We start from the raw sequence: 14,182 nt of genomic DNA on the forward strand, positions 1-14,182 counted from the left end.
GCGGTGCGTAGATGCCCTGGGCCTTTTCCATTTGGACACTTGTGTTCTTTAGTTCTTATTTCCTCAGTGATTTTATTCCCTCTGCTCTTTCTGGAAGTTCTTTTAGGTGCAAGTTGATCATTCTGGTTTAGTAGGCCTTATTTTTTTGTTCTTTTCTCAGATTTTGCTTTCTGAGATGGATCCTCAACTTTTATTTTTATTTCTCTATTTAATTTTTAAAGAATTTCCTGCCATAATTTTAATTCAATTATTTTTCTTGTGGGCGGTATGTGGGCTAGAGTGTATCTGTTCCTTTTCCGTAGCATCCCAGTGTTACTTCATGGATACAGTACCAAATGTTTTTAAGAATAATTAAAACAAACCAAAGAAATCCCTTATTTATCGATTCCTCACTATGGTTCCATGTGCTTGTCAAAGTCCTAAATCCCGTGTTTAATTCTTCCAGCAACCCTAAGAGTTACATACTAATCTTCATCGCTTCAAAATGGGGATGAAGATTAGAAGAGTAAGGCACGGATTTGACTCCAGTTACACAGCTGGTTAGGTGGTGGAACTTGCCTTGAACCCCTGTGGTCTGACTCTGGTGGATTCTGTGCTGTTAACCTGAAGCTATTTCTGCTGGTTGATGGCTTCTCAGTAGAGTGGTTTTGTTCTTACTTTAAATCTTGCTTCATCCACAATGTGTATTTACTCTGGAACTTTGTTTCTGTTTGCTTGGTGTTGATTCTGTCAGAGGTCTGTTAACTCTTGGTTATCTGCCTGTATCTGATAGTGAGGTGTTAAAAGGCTGATTGGAAGCTCTTTGTGTCTGGACAGGGCTTGGTGACTGCTGAGCTTCTCTATAGAACAGTGGTTTTCAGATGTTGTGGAAGAGGGGGTGTTGGGGGAAAAGTGATTTTGCAGCGCTTGGGGTCCTCAGGGGCACTGTTACACATCCTATAATGGACAGGACAGGCCCCCCATAACAAATCATCCAGCCTAAAGTGTCAGTAATGCCAAGATTGAGAAAAAACTCCGCTTTTGAGTGAAGGGGTTGAAAAAGCAGTTACTCTTGGTCATGGGAGCAGAGGTTGTGGATTACAGAGTACAGTGGCTTTCTTTCCTGGGGCTCCTTGGGGTCTGCTGTCCCCGGGGCTAAAGGAAAAGAGCCCCTCTCAGTGTTGAGGTGTTCGGCATCCTCCTGCCTGGCATCTCTGAGCCCGGAGCATCACAGTGTTCTCCCGGCCAAATCAGCCGGGAGACTTTCCTACACAGTCTTTCAGCATCTTCTAGTAACTTTCTAGAAATTCATTCTAGAAATTACTTTTCTGCTTGTCTTCTTTCCACAATTACAATTTTTGATGAAGTTATCATGGTACATCTTAGGATGGAGAAAAGATTCATATTTGATATTAATCACTAAACTATTGAAGCCTGTTTTTTAGTGGGATTAGTGTAATTCATCAGCTGCTTATAGTCTCATTTTTAATCACTTCTTATAGTTAGAATTATTCTTTCTCAATTCTTTGAAGTTACTTTGAGATACATTTTTTTTCAAGATTATATTTATTTTCAAATGAGAGATACAGAGCGAGGCGGAGACACAGGCAGAGGGAGAAGCAGGCTCCCTGTGGGGTGTGCGATGCAAGACTTGATCCCAGGACGCCCCGGATCATGACCGAAGCCAAAGGCAGACAGACGCTCAACCACTGAGCCACTCAGGGGCCCGGAAGACTACTTTTCCACACCCCAGAGGCTTTTGCAAAAGTCCCCAAACGCTCAGCCTTCCCACCAACGCCTGAAGGGAAGCCAGCCCAGCTCCCAGGGGATCGCAGAGATTTGGGAGGCTTGGGCCTCCTCGCACATATGCTTTGGGCACCCTTGGCCACTGCCCTCTGTGCGCATGCGCAGGAGTGCCAGTTTCTGAGGTGCGCAGGCGCATTGGCGGTTAGCAGCGTTGCTAGGTTACCGTGGTTCTGCGTAGGAAGATTCTAAGTCGTTGGGCTTAGTCCCTGGGACGTTGAGGCGAGGTGCACTTGCCTTGTTGCTGGCGCGGGAGTGTATCGCACTAGAGGCGGTGAAACCTGTGTCACTGAAGCCTGTTGGCTTCGTTCTGCAAAAGAGATTTACAATGTTGTTGGGCGGGGGCCCGCTGAAAGTCAGGCCTCAGAAGGCCAGCTTGCCACCTGTGACTGATTCCGGCCCCAGGTACCACATCGACAGTCAAGATCTTAGAAAAATCCACAAAGCTGCGGTCACGGGGAATGTAAGAAAAGTGGAGCGGGTACTGTATTTCGGTTTAAACGGCTCAAATGAAAGGGACAAGAGGAACAGGTAACAGGGCTTTTGAGGCAGGCGGGCGGGAGGAGGCGGGGCGGGCGGCCGAGGGGCTCATGACATTAAAAGCAAAAATTCTGGAGGTTGATTCAGCCACATAAAAGACCCCTCTGTATCAGAAAGTAATATTAACAAAATAAAAGAGGATGTACTTGCAAAATATTTACAACATATGGTTATCAGAAAGAGAACATATATCTTCGTTTTACAGGGAAGTTATTACAGGAATGAGATAGGGGCCCCTGGATGGCTGAGTCAGTTGGCCTCTTCTGACCTCCTCTCAGGGTCATGATCTCTGGGTCATGGGACTTAGCCCCTGGTGAGGCTCCCTGCTCAGTGGGGAGTCTGCTTTTTCTCTTTCCCCCTCCCTCTGCTGGTGTTCTTAATTTCAAATAAATGAAATAAAATATAAAGTAAAAGGAATAAAATCCCATTTTCCATCTCAAGCTTTGTGAAGATAAGGAATGATGTTGCTTATACTACTGCTTAAAATTTAAGTTGTTTTGGACTTTTCGGAGAGTTTGGTGGGTAAGCACCACATTGAAAAATAAGCTTTAGCCATGAAGTTTATTGATGTAAAATATCTTTAGGAAATAATTAGAAATAAGTAATATACGATATGCTCTTCTCAGCACTATTTACAATAGCAGTGTATTAAGAAGTCACTTAATGGCCACTTACTGGCCATAAATAAATGGCAGTGTATCCATAGGCTGGACTCCCATGTGACCACTGAATGTGGCAAAGATAATTGATACACATTCACATGCAAAGCTGTACTTTAGTGGATCATTAAATGAGAGAGAAATTGTTTTGATGATGCAAACACAAAAGCAGACAATGGTTTTGTGTTAGCCAAAAAGATGTGCAAAATATGAAATTAGTTATCTTCGAACATTTGGATTCTAAGTGCATTTTTCATTTTCTTAAATCTGTGATTTCTATAGGAAAGATACATAAAAATTCCAACAAAGATTTATTATCAATGAAGTAATCCAGGAGAACAGTAAGAATATGAATCTTGTGTAGACAAAAAATAGTTTCTACTTATTTACTTTTAAGAGATTTTATTGATTCATTTGAGAGAGAGACCAGGCATACAAGCAGCAGTGAGGGGCAGGGGGACAAGCAGAAACCCTGTGGAACAGGGAGCCTGATGACGTAGGGCTCGATCCCAGGACCCCAGGTCCATGACTTGAGCCGAAGGCATATGCCTAACTGATTGAATCACATAGGTGCCCTCTTTCTATTTAAAAAAAATTTGATGGTCGAGGATTGGTATTTTCTGACAACTTTTAGCCTCTTCAGAAGTAAGGGGAATATTTTTATCCATATTGTAGCTTTTATTATGCATACATTAAATATATACATATGGTTTTATTATGTGCAGCTTTATAACATGTAATAAGTAAATGATTAACAATAATTTCGTTTTAGTTAAATCCTTATGAAAATGAAAAATATAAATATAAATGATATTGTGAAAGCTTATAGAATTTTTGTTGTATCCCTCTTCTGAAAAAAAAATTTAAAAATAGCAAATATAAATTTTTATTGCTATTTCAAAAGTATTAGTTTACTTTACAAAAGTTTTCTTTAAAAGTACTGAACTCTCCTGGTGCCTTGTTGGCTGTTTGTTGAGCATCAGACTCTTGATTTTGGCTCTGGTCAGGATCTTAGGATTGATCTTAGGACAGGTTGAGCCCCCTGTCGGGCTCCATGTTCAATGGGGAGGCTGCTTGAGATTGTCTCCCTCTCCGTCTGCCCTTCACCACACTCATGCATTCTCTCTTTCTCAAAGAGATAGATAAATCTTTAAAAACTATTGAGCTCTCCAAATGTATTTATGTATTTTTTCAGTCCATTTATTTCTCAAACAGAACCTGAACACAGGTTATGTAACAGACATAGTCTACTCAGGATCTTTTCAATCTTAAAAAGACTTCATGTTGTCCTGTATGAGCAAGATGAGAAATTTTATGTACTTAGTTTTTAAAGCTTTGATTCTTAAGTAATATCTCTACTCAACATGGGGCTCGATATTTAAGGACATATGCTCTACTGACTGAGCCAGCCAGGCAATCCTAAGATGAGAGATTTTATTTTATTTTGTAAATGTTAAAAGATGTATTTATTTTAAAAGGAGAGAGAGGGTCATGGGAGAGGGGAGGGACAGAGGGAGAGAGAGGAACCCAAGCAAACTCCACCCTGAGCATGGAGCCTAATGTGGGGCTCCATCTTACGACCTTGAGATCATCCTGAGCCAAAACCAAAAGTTGGACACTCAATCAACTGAGCCACCCGGGTGCCCCTAAGGTGAGAAATTTTAAATGGAAGTGTTAGGACTTAATCTCACGTGAAGCTTTTCCTTGGAACTTCCTGTCAAAGGAAAACATTTCTGAAGATCGGAAATTGTAAAAGATTTCCCAACCCTTTGACGTTTCAATAATATTAAATACTAATATTGGTAACTGGAAATACTTGATTTCTATGAATCTAAACATTTTCTATTAATTAAAATGAGCCCCCCCCCAAAAAAAACATAATGAGCTGTTCCCATTTCTTTGAATCCTGAGTTCTTTTGGCTTAAAATTCCTTGAAAATCAAAGTAAGGGTAACTTTAAATAAATTATTTTGTTCTTTTAGTCCTCTATTCCCATAATTCTTTCAACTAAAAATTATTTTAGTTCTTCAACAATATAATTCCAAGCATATGACTAGAAGTGTAACAGACCTGCTGTACATGTCATTATATCATTTAAGGCACACCGTAGATTGTATGATGCCCCACTATTTATGTACCAAGAAGAAATTTGTGTGTGTGTGTGTGTGTGTGTGTGTGTGTGTTTCTTGATACAAAGGTACTTTTATTGACAGAAGAAATTTAAGAAAATGTTAACATTCAAATGGGGAAGAGGGACTCTGAGGAAGCGAATTCCTTAGGAAAGGCTTGTGGGTTTTTTTTTTTTTAATGTAAATTTATTTTTTATTGGTGTTCAATTTGCGACCATACAGAATAACACTCAGTGCTCATCACATCAAGTGCCCCCCTGATGCCCATCACCCAGTCACCTCACCCCCCGCCCACATCCCCTTCCACACCCCATAGTTCGTTTCCAAGAATTAGGAGTCTCTCATGTTCTGTCTCCCTTTCTGATATTTCCCAGTCATTTTTTCTCTTTTCCCCTTTATTCCCTTTCCCTATTTTTTATATTCCCCAAATGAATGAGACCATATAATGTTTATCCTTCTCCGATTGACTTACTTCACTCAGCATAATACCCTCCAGTTCCATCCACGTCTACGCAAATAAATGGTGGGTATTTCTCGTGGCTAATGACTGAGCAATATTCCATTGTATACATAAACCACATCTTCTTTATCCATTCATCTTTTAATGGGCACCGAGGCTCGTTCCACAGTTTGGCTATTGTGGACATTGCTATAAACATCGGGGTGCAAGTGTCCCTGCGTTTCATTGCATCTGTATCTTTGAGGTAAATCCCCAGCAGTGTAATTGCTGGCTCATATGGCAGATCTATTTTTAACTCCAAGAAGAAATTTTTAAAAATCATTCCAGTTATAGTTTTAAGACATTTTGAATTAGAAATTGGATTCCAGGGATCCCTGGGTGGCGCAGCGGTTTGGCACCTGCCTTTGGCCCAGGGCGCGATCCTGGAGACCTGGGATCGAATCCCACGTCGGGCTCCCAGTGCATGGAGCCTGCTTCTCCCTCTGCCTGTGTCTCTGCCTCTCTCTTCCTCTGTCTGTGACTATCATAAATAAATAAAAATTAAAAAAAATAAATAAAAAAAATCATTAGTTTAAAAAAAAAAAGAAATTGGATTCCAATGTCAGAGATATTAAAAGGTGACAAAATGAGCATCTTGGAATCATTGAAATAAATAGAGTATTCTTGCTCATCCTTAAACGTAGCTGCAAAGTAGGCATAATTGGATCATTTTACCTAATTGTAGTGGGTCTTTGTAAGTTGTAGTAATAGTTACAATAATACTTGTGCTAGGAACTAGTATTCTAAACACTTTGCATGGATCCTCGCTTAAGGATCACGACAAGAGGTCTTGTGAGATAACTAATTATTGTGAGATAACTTTTATTTTATTTATTATTACTATTGTTTGGTAACCTCTATACCCAACAGGGTCCTCGAACCCCTGGCTCCTGAGATCGAGTCCCATGCTCTTCAGAGTGAGCCAGACAGGTGACCCGAGATGACTATTTTTATGCTCATTTTGTGGATGTGGAAATTGCGATAAGGCTAAGTGGTCACTGTTAAGTGACAGAGTTCAAGTAGGAATCAAACCCAGGTTGAGCTGCCTCCTGATATCATGCTCTTCCTAAACAGATAGGCTGTTCTTTTAATAGAGTGGTGAATAATCACTAATAAATCTTGTACTTTCTTCCAAAGAAAACTAAATCTTTGTTTTGGAGTCATGAGAATAACATACTATTTAACATTTACAATTACATGAATTAATTTGCATGTTTTGAAAGGGTATACTGTAATTTCCTGACAAGTCCTTTCACAATCATAGGACTGCTCTCCACTTGGCCTGTGCCTGTGGCCATGCAGATGTGGTGTTTCTCCTGGTAGACCGGAAATGCCAGCTCAACCCCCGTGATGATGAAAACAGGACACCTCTAATGAAGGTGCGTGGTCACAGCTATATCTGCCTGAGATGGATTGGATTGAAGTACTTGGAATGAACATTTGTTGCATTTAAACATAACTCATTCGTGAAACTTGTGGCATGTTTCCTTTAAATTCCCAGAACTTACATTCTGTTTCTTGGTGTAATGCTGACAGGCTGTACAATGCCAAGAAGAGGAATGTGCAACTATTGTGCTGAAACACGGTGGTGATCCAAATATTACGGACAACGAGGGCAACACCGCTCTCCATTATGCGGTCTCTGAAGAGAACGTCTCCATAGCAAAGAAGCTGCTTTTACACAAAGCAGATATAGAGGCCAAAAACAAGGTACAGATGAACTTTTTTTTTGACAAAGTATTTCATGTTCTAAATATATATACATATATATATAGCTTCAAAAAGGTTTTTTATATATATATACGTACATATATATGTACATAGGCACATATGAACACATGGACACGGAATTTTATACATCCGGTCCTGTCATCATGGAAACAACTCCAAAAGCAAGGCAGGGGGAGGGAAAGAGAAAAGTAATGCATATAGAAAGGCAACTTTCTGTCTGCTAGCGACCCTTCCACCCCAGAAAGAAAATCTTCCCATTAGTGCCTGGGAGTAGATGGTGCTCTCAGAGCCCAGAAAGGATTGAAGGCATAGAGTGGAGAGTGGTGATGATGGAGGCCGAATGCTTGTGTGGGGGCTTAGGAGATGAATGCTTCTGGGGATAAGTAGGAGACCGTGACCCAGAGGAGTAGCTTGGGTGAGTGTAAATGGGAGGAGAAAGCTGCAAGTTGTAATAGGCCATGGGCGCTCTAGGCCCTAAGGTTCAGAAGATGAGAGCAAGGGGATCAGGTCATGACATCCTACAGGGGGCATCTACTTGTGCTGGTAGCCACTCTGCCAGCCATGTGCCACGGTGAGGTCTCCCATTCCAGAGAGTAGCTCCTGCTCAGCCTGTGTAGTTCCTCAGTGGGGTGGTAGGTGTCTATGGGGAGCTGGCAATGACCACACTCGCCAGTCTCCCTGTGCTTTCTTTGACGTGCATTACCTTCAGTGGCTGCCCTTGCAGAAACACTGTTGCGTGCCATAGATAGGGTCGATTTTTCATATTTGGAAGCTGAAGCATTTCCTGAATGAAAATATTTTGAAATAATTGTCTAAGCTTTTGCTTTAAATAACAATACTTTTTATTTTTGAAGATTTTATTTGAGAAAAAGAGAGCATGAGAGAGAGCAAACATGAGTAGGGAGGAAAGGCAGAGGTAGGGGAAGAAGAGGCCTTCCCACTGAGCCAGGTAGCCTGATGCACGGGGCTTGATGTCAGGAGTGGGATCATGACCATAACCAGAGGGAGATGCTTGACCCACTGAGTCACCCAGGCTCACCATAATACTCCTTCCTTCCTACCTACCTTCCTACCTTCCGTCCTTCCTTCCTTCCTTCCTCCTTCCTTCCTTTTTTTTTAATCTTTCTTTCTTCTTTCTTTCTTTCTTTCTTTCTTTCTTTCTTTCTTTCTTCCTTCCTTCATTCCTTCCTTCCTTCCTTCCTTTCTTCCTTTCTTTCTTTTTTCTTTCTTTCTTTTCAGCTCACATTCCGGGGTTTGTTTATTTATTTTATCTTTTTGTTTTTTATTTTATTTTTTTTAGTTGGAGTTCAGTTTGCCAACGTATAGCACAGCGCTCTGTGCTTGTCCCATCAAGTGCCCCCCCCCTTGGTGCCCGTCACCCAGTCACCCCAACCCCCCACCCACCTCCCTTTCCACCACCCCTTGTTTGGTTCCCAGAGTTAGGAGTCTCTCATGTTCTGTCGCCCTCACTGATATTTCCACTCGTTTTCTCTCCTTTCCCCTTTATTCCCTTTCACTTTCTTATATTCCCCAAATGAATGAGACCATATAATGTTTGTCCTTCTGTGATTGACTTACACACTCAGCACAATACCCTCCAGTTCCATCCATGTTGAAGCAGATGGTGGGTATTTTTTGTTTCTAATTGCTGAGTAATCCGTGGTATATGTACGCAATGGAATATTACTCAGCCGTGAGATTTTATTTATTTTAGAGGAAGTGAGCGAGCATGTGCAAGCAGGGGGTGGTGTGGGGGCAGAGGGAAAGAAAGAGGGTGAGAATCTGAAGTAGACTTTGTGCTGAGCCTGGCTCAGGGCTGGATCTTATGACTCTGATCATCACGTGAGTTTAGACCAAGAGTCAGATGCTCAATGGACTGAGCCACTCAGTTGCCCCTAAAGAATGATACCTCTGAAGAAGCATTAGAGAATGCAGCTTTCTTTTATGTATTTATGGCAAATATTTATGAGAACACAGAATGTGTTCTGAAACTTTATTTTCAGAAATTTTTTCTGACCCAGTTTGTTTTATTATTTAGTGTCAAACAACAGAGGAAAGCAAAATCTGCGTTGGAAACACGCTTTGTCTTAAAACACAAAACAAATGTGTTTTACAGTATCAAATCTTGCTGCCGTTGAGAAGTTCCTATTTGATCAAAAAGCGATTTATTAACAGGGTGGAGTTTATCTTTTATCAGCCTTGACTTAAGAGGGACAAAAGAGGGGAAAAGGAGAAAGAAGTCAGAAATATGCCGAGCAATTTGGAAAATCGTCAAATGAGGGGAAATAACTAGAAGAGTTTTTTTTTTTATTTTTATTGTGTTGGTCTTTCTTCGGTTTTATGTTTAGGCAAGGTGTCTTCAATTTGCAGGGATAATAATTCTTACTTTACAACACACTCACTGGTTCCCTATACTTGTCTAGAGATGAATTCTAGGAGGACTCTGAGGAAATCAGATTGGCAGTGAACAGATGGTTGATTATGTGGGCAAGAAGAGGGTCACCTGGGCGGCTCAGCCTTTGAGCATATGCCTTGAGCTCAGGGCATGATCCCGTGGTCCCAGGATCGAGTCCCACATCAGGCTACTCGAGTGGAGCCTGCTTTTCCCTCTGCCTGTGTCTCTGCCTCTCTCTCTCTCTCTCTCGGTCTCTCATGAATGAGTAAATAAAACTATTTATTAAAAAAGTGGCCAAGAAGAGGAAAGAAGAAATAATCAACTGATACAGTATCGTATTTGGCAGCAATAGCCACTTAGACAAAACTCTAAACTCTGCTTGCAAATCTAGAATGTCTTGATGGGAAGTAAGGAGTGTGTAAATAATGGAAGGAAGTTACATTTTTGAGTTTACTGGTCCTTGTTATAACCTCTAGCCATGGAAATTGAATGCAGGTTTGATAAATGATTCATTTCTGTTTTTGGCGGAATCCTCAAGCGATAGGGAGAATTGGCCACATAGGTGAAAGAGGAGACTGACGTGGTTGTGTACTGCACTAGTTCTCAGCTAGAATTGTGCTGGTGAATCACAGTCAACTAGGGAACTTTAAAAGAATCTGCAAGCCAAAACTGTCCTGTGAAGCTTTCAACGGAGTAAGTCCAATAACGTGTACATAGAGATTTGGAAATAGTTTTTTGAGATTCTTATACAACTCTTGGCCAAGAACTACTGAATGGGTAAGTATACGTATACAAATTTAGAGATGTAAAAATATTAAATCTCTGCAAGCGCTGACGTTTGATACTGGCTACTTGCTTCCACTCTTTCATCTGTCTGTATGTCTATGAGAATTACAGATGAAAATTATTGGGCATCTTTGTTGGCTGAAAAATAGTTACCTTTTCTCCAACTATCAGTCATTCCCTGGCACCCAGATGGGAAGTCTTTATGAGTAGTCTTTTAATAAGTAGAGTCTGACCCTTTAAAGATTTTACGTGTTTTGCTACCATTCTGATTATTACAAGCAGGGTTTTCCCAATAGCAGCAGTAGAAATCCATGAACCTTCCTTTTTAGTTGAAGCTGTGCGATAGACTCTCTTAGGATGTCTTTCAAATTCATAGGGCCCTGGCATAATCAGGGCAGTAGTGTTAAACATTCAGCATGTAGTTAGTGACAATACAGATGGTAATTGTTTTAATAACTTTGCTTCAGCGTTCCTCTGAACTCATTGCCTGTTCGGTTAGCAATCTGAGGGAAGTAAATACAAATAGATTGTAGTTGAAACAAGCATTGGAAAATTCTGACAGTAGGTATTATGAGTCTTCACAGCAATTTTCATTAGAAAGTGGGGCCTAATTTGTTGGTAAAACATGATCCTGATGCTTAGGAAAGGTTTGATGTTCAAGTATTTGTTTTATGCACAGCCATTAGAAACAGTCACAGCAAATACAAAAACACAAGTAGGCTATAGACTAATCGTAGCCCCCGGATATATTTAGTTTCCACTGTCAGTTGAGCTAAGATTTAAAATTATGACACGCATGTAGAATTCTGGATTTTGAGCTTTTCTTATAGATGACTTCTGGTACCTTGAGCCCATGTTGCTGTTTGGTATGCTGTGCAGAGGCTGTCCCTTTATATGAGGCATGTGTCTCCAGTTTGCTTGTGTCCCCAACTAGGTTCTTCACTGACTCGTGTCACCTGCTTTGCCTCCATAAGCACTGAGTTTACAATTACTGTTTTATGGTATATGTTGATAAAGATTTCAAGATTTTCAAGACAATCCCTGTTAATTGATAATATATTTTTTGTATCTTCTGTTAATTTCTTAGGATTCAGATTGAATTTTCAGTTTCTTTGTCTCCTAATTTTTTTTCATTACTTTATTCAGTAATCATGAGAGACCCAGAGAGAGAGAGAGGCAGAGAGCTAGGCACGGGGGAAGCAGACTCTTATGGGGATCCTGATGTGGGCTCGATCCCAGGACCCTGGGATAATGATGTTCAACCTCTGAGTCACCCAAGTGCCTCGGGATGAATTTTCTAAGTTAGGAATTGAAAGTCGGTTTTTTCACAAACATTTTTTCTTTATATGTACGGTAATCATGTTCCTTTTGGAATATCTGCAAGCCATATGAGGTTAATCCTGGTTCTACTTGGATAGATTATGCATATTTCAGACAATATTATCTTTCTCCTTGGTATTATTCCCTAAATATGCAGTTAATTTAGTAGCTTATATTATACTAAAAATAATCCGTATAAAGCTGTATTAGAATTTTTGAATAATATTTTTTACTTAGACTCAGTTTCCCAACATGTAAACACCCAGTGCTCATCTAGTATTAGAATTTTTATTGATAAGTGATGACATTTTTATTTCTGATTTACACTTTGTCTAAATTATAAAGTAATCATAAATAGCAATGATAGTAGAAACTAGAATACAAACAGGTTTTTTTTTAGAAGTAGATGTGCGTCAGGTTCCCAGAATCAGTATAATTGAGAATAAAATCTCATATTGACTTAATTCACTTAGCGTAATACCCTAAGTCAGAGAAAGACAATTCTCATATGATCTCATTGATATGTGGAATATAAGAAAGAAGACAGAGGATCATAGGGGAAGAAGAGGAAAACTTAAACCGGAGAGACTGAGGGAGACAAAGCATAAGAGACTCTTAATCATAGGAGCCAAACTGAAGGTCACTGGAGGGGTGGAGTGGGAGGATGGGATAACTGGGTGATGGACATTAAGGAGGGCACATGATGGAATGAGTCCTGGGTGTTACATAAGACTGAGGAATCACTGACTACTACCTCTGAAACTAATAATACACTATATGGTAATGAATTGAATTTAAATAAACGGGTAAAATGAAAAAAAAATCTCATACTGAGCTTTCTAACTGTTAAGATAAAACTTTATCATGCTATAATAGGGGAAAGTCCAAGTACTATTTATGTAGTTACTTATTTTTAATATTTTATTGTTCTTATTTTTTTAATTTAAAAAAAAATTTTTTTATTGGAGTTCAATTGGCCCACATAAAGGATAACACCGAGTGCTCATCTCATTGTGTGTCCTCCTTAACCAAAGATTATTTAGTATTAAGCGGTCAAAGTTCATTTGAAGCTTGTTTCTTTTATTTTTATTTATTTTTCTTTTTAGTGTTTTTTTTTTTTTTTTTTTTTTATGATAGTCACAGAGAGAGAGAGAGAGGCAGAGACACAGGCGGAGGGAGAAGCAGGCTCCATGCACCGGGAGCCTGATGCGGGATTCGATCCCCGGTCTCCAGGATCGCGCCCTGGGCCAAAGGCAGGCGCCAAACTGCTGCGCCACCCAGGGATCCCCTTCTTTTTAGTTTAAAAGAGTTATTTATGTGTTTTAGAGAGACAGCACACACATATGCACAGGCTTGTGGGGGAGGGGGAGGTGGAGAGGGAGAGGGAGAGAGAGAGTGTCTTAAACAGACTTGGTGCTGAGTGCCAGGGGAGCCCAGAATCCAATGTGGGGCTGGATCCCACGACCCTGAGATCACACCTGAGATAAAACCAAGAGTCACTCACTGGCTACGCAACCAGCTACCCTGAAACCTAGCTCTTTTCATTCAGAGTCCATCTCCTCAGTGACTCATTTGGAGCAGGAGTGTTTTATGTTGACATCTGGGATCCCCATACCGTTGATAGAAGAGAATCAAGCAAGTTTGTACAACCTGGAGAAGACCCTTAACTTTTTATTGGAAAGTTCTTCAAACTATATCCCTGGGAACTCTTTTTTTTTAAATAATAAATTTATTTTTTATTGGTGTTCAGTTTACCAACATACAGAATAACACCCAGTGCTCATCCCGTCAAGTGCCCCCCTCAGTGCCCGTCACCCATTCACCCCCACTCCCCGCCCTCCTCCCCTTCCATCACCCCTAGTTCGTTTCCCAGAGTTAGGAGTCTTTATGTTCTGTCTCCCTTTCTGATATTTCCCACACATTTCTTCTCCCTGGGAACTCTTATTTCTCAAGTATTAATGTTTGCTACAAAAAAAGGAATTGTCAAATGGGGATAAGCAAATGTAAATGGAGTTCATTTGTGCAAGATATATAGTGCAGTTTTGTAATATTTCACAAACATAGATGATCATTGAATCTTTCTTTTGGGCACAGTATCTCTTGCAAATTATGTGTTCTTTGGACTATAATTGAAGAAACACTGCTCCAGAGATATCCATTAAAATCAATAACAATACTTTAAATATTTACTACTATGTTTTAGAGAGTTGAGATACAGAGATAAAAAATAATCCTCCCCTCTAGAAGCTTTTGGTTTAGATGGTGTGCAATAAAATAACTAGAGTATACCGTGATATATATTGTGAGGGAAGCAAAGATCCTTGGAGCCAGGTAATGTTTAA

General features: G+C 40.2%; 1 protein-coding gene across 1 annotated transcript in view; it reads left to right on the forward strand.

Annotated features, from left to right (window-relative positions):
- The first annotated feature begins 484 nt into the window (after window positions 1-484).
- LOC112912623 (uncharacterized) overlaps window positions 485-14,182 on the forward strand; it is a 156,843-nt gene continuing 143,145 nt past the window's right edge. Inside the window, exons 1-4 of the mRNA XM_072722109.1 lie at window positions 485-505; window positions 1,964-2,313; window positions 6,873-6,987; window positions 7,145-7,318. Coding sequence (XP_072578210.1) covers window positions 485-505; window positions 1,964-2,313; window positions 6,873-6,987; window positions 7,145-7,318 — 660 coding nt within the window. The remainder of the gene's footprint in view (window positions 506-1,963; window positions 2,314-6,872; window positions 6,988-7,144; window positions 7,319-14,182) is intronic.

The sequence above is a fragment of the Vulpes vulpes genome, chromosome 9, assembly GCF_048418805.1.
Source record: "Vulpes vulpes isolate BD-2025 chromosome 9, VulVul3, whole genome shotgun sequence".
Taxonomy (NCBI): Eukaryota; Metazoa; Chordata; class Mammalia; order Carnivora; family Canidae; genus Vulpes; species Vulpes vulpes.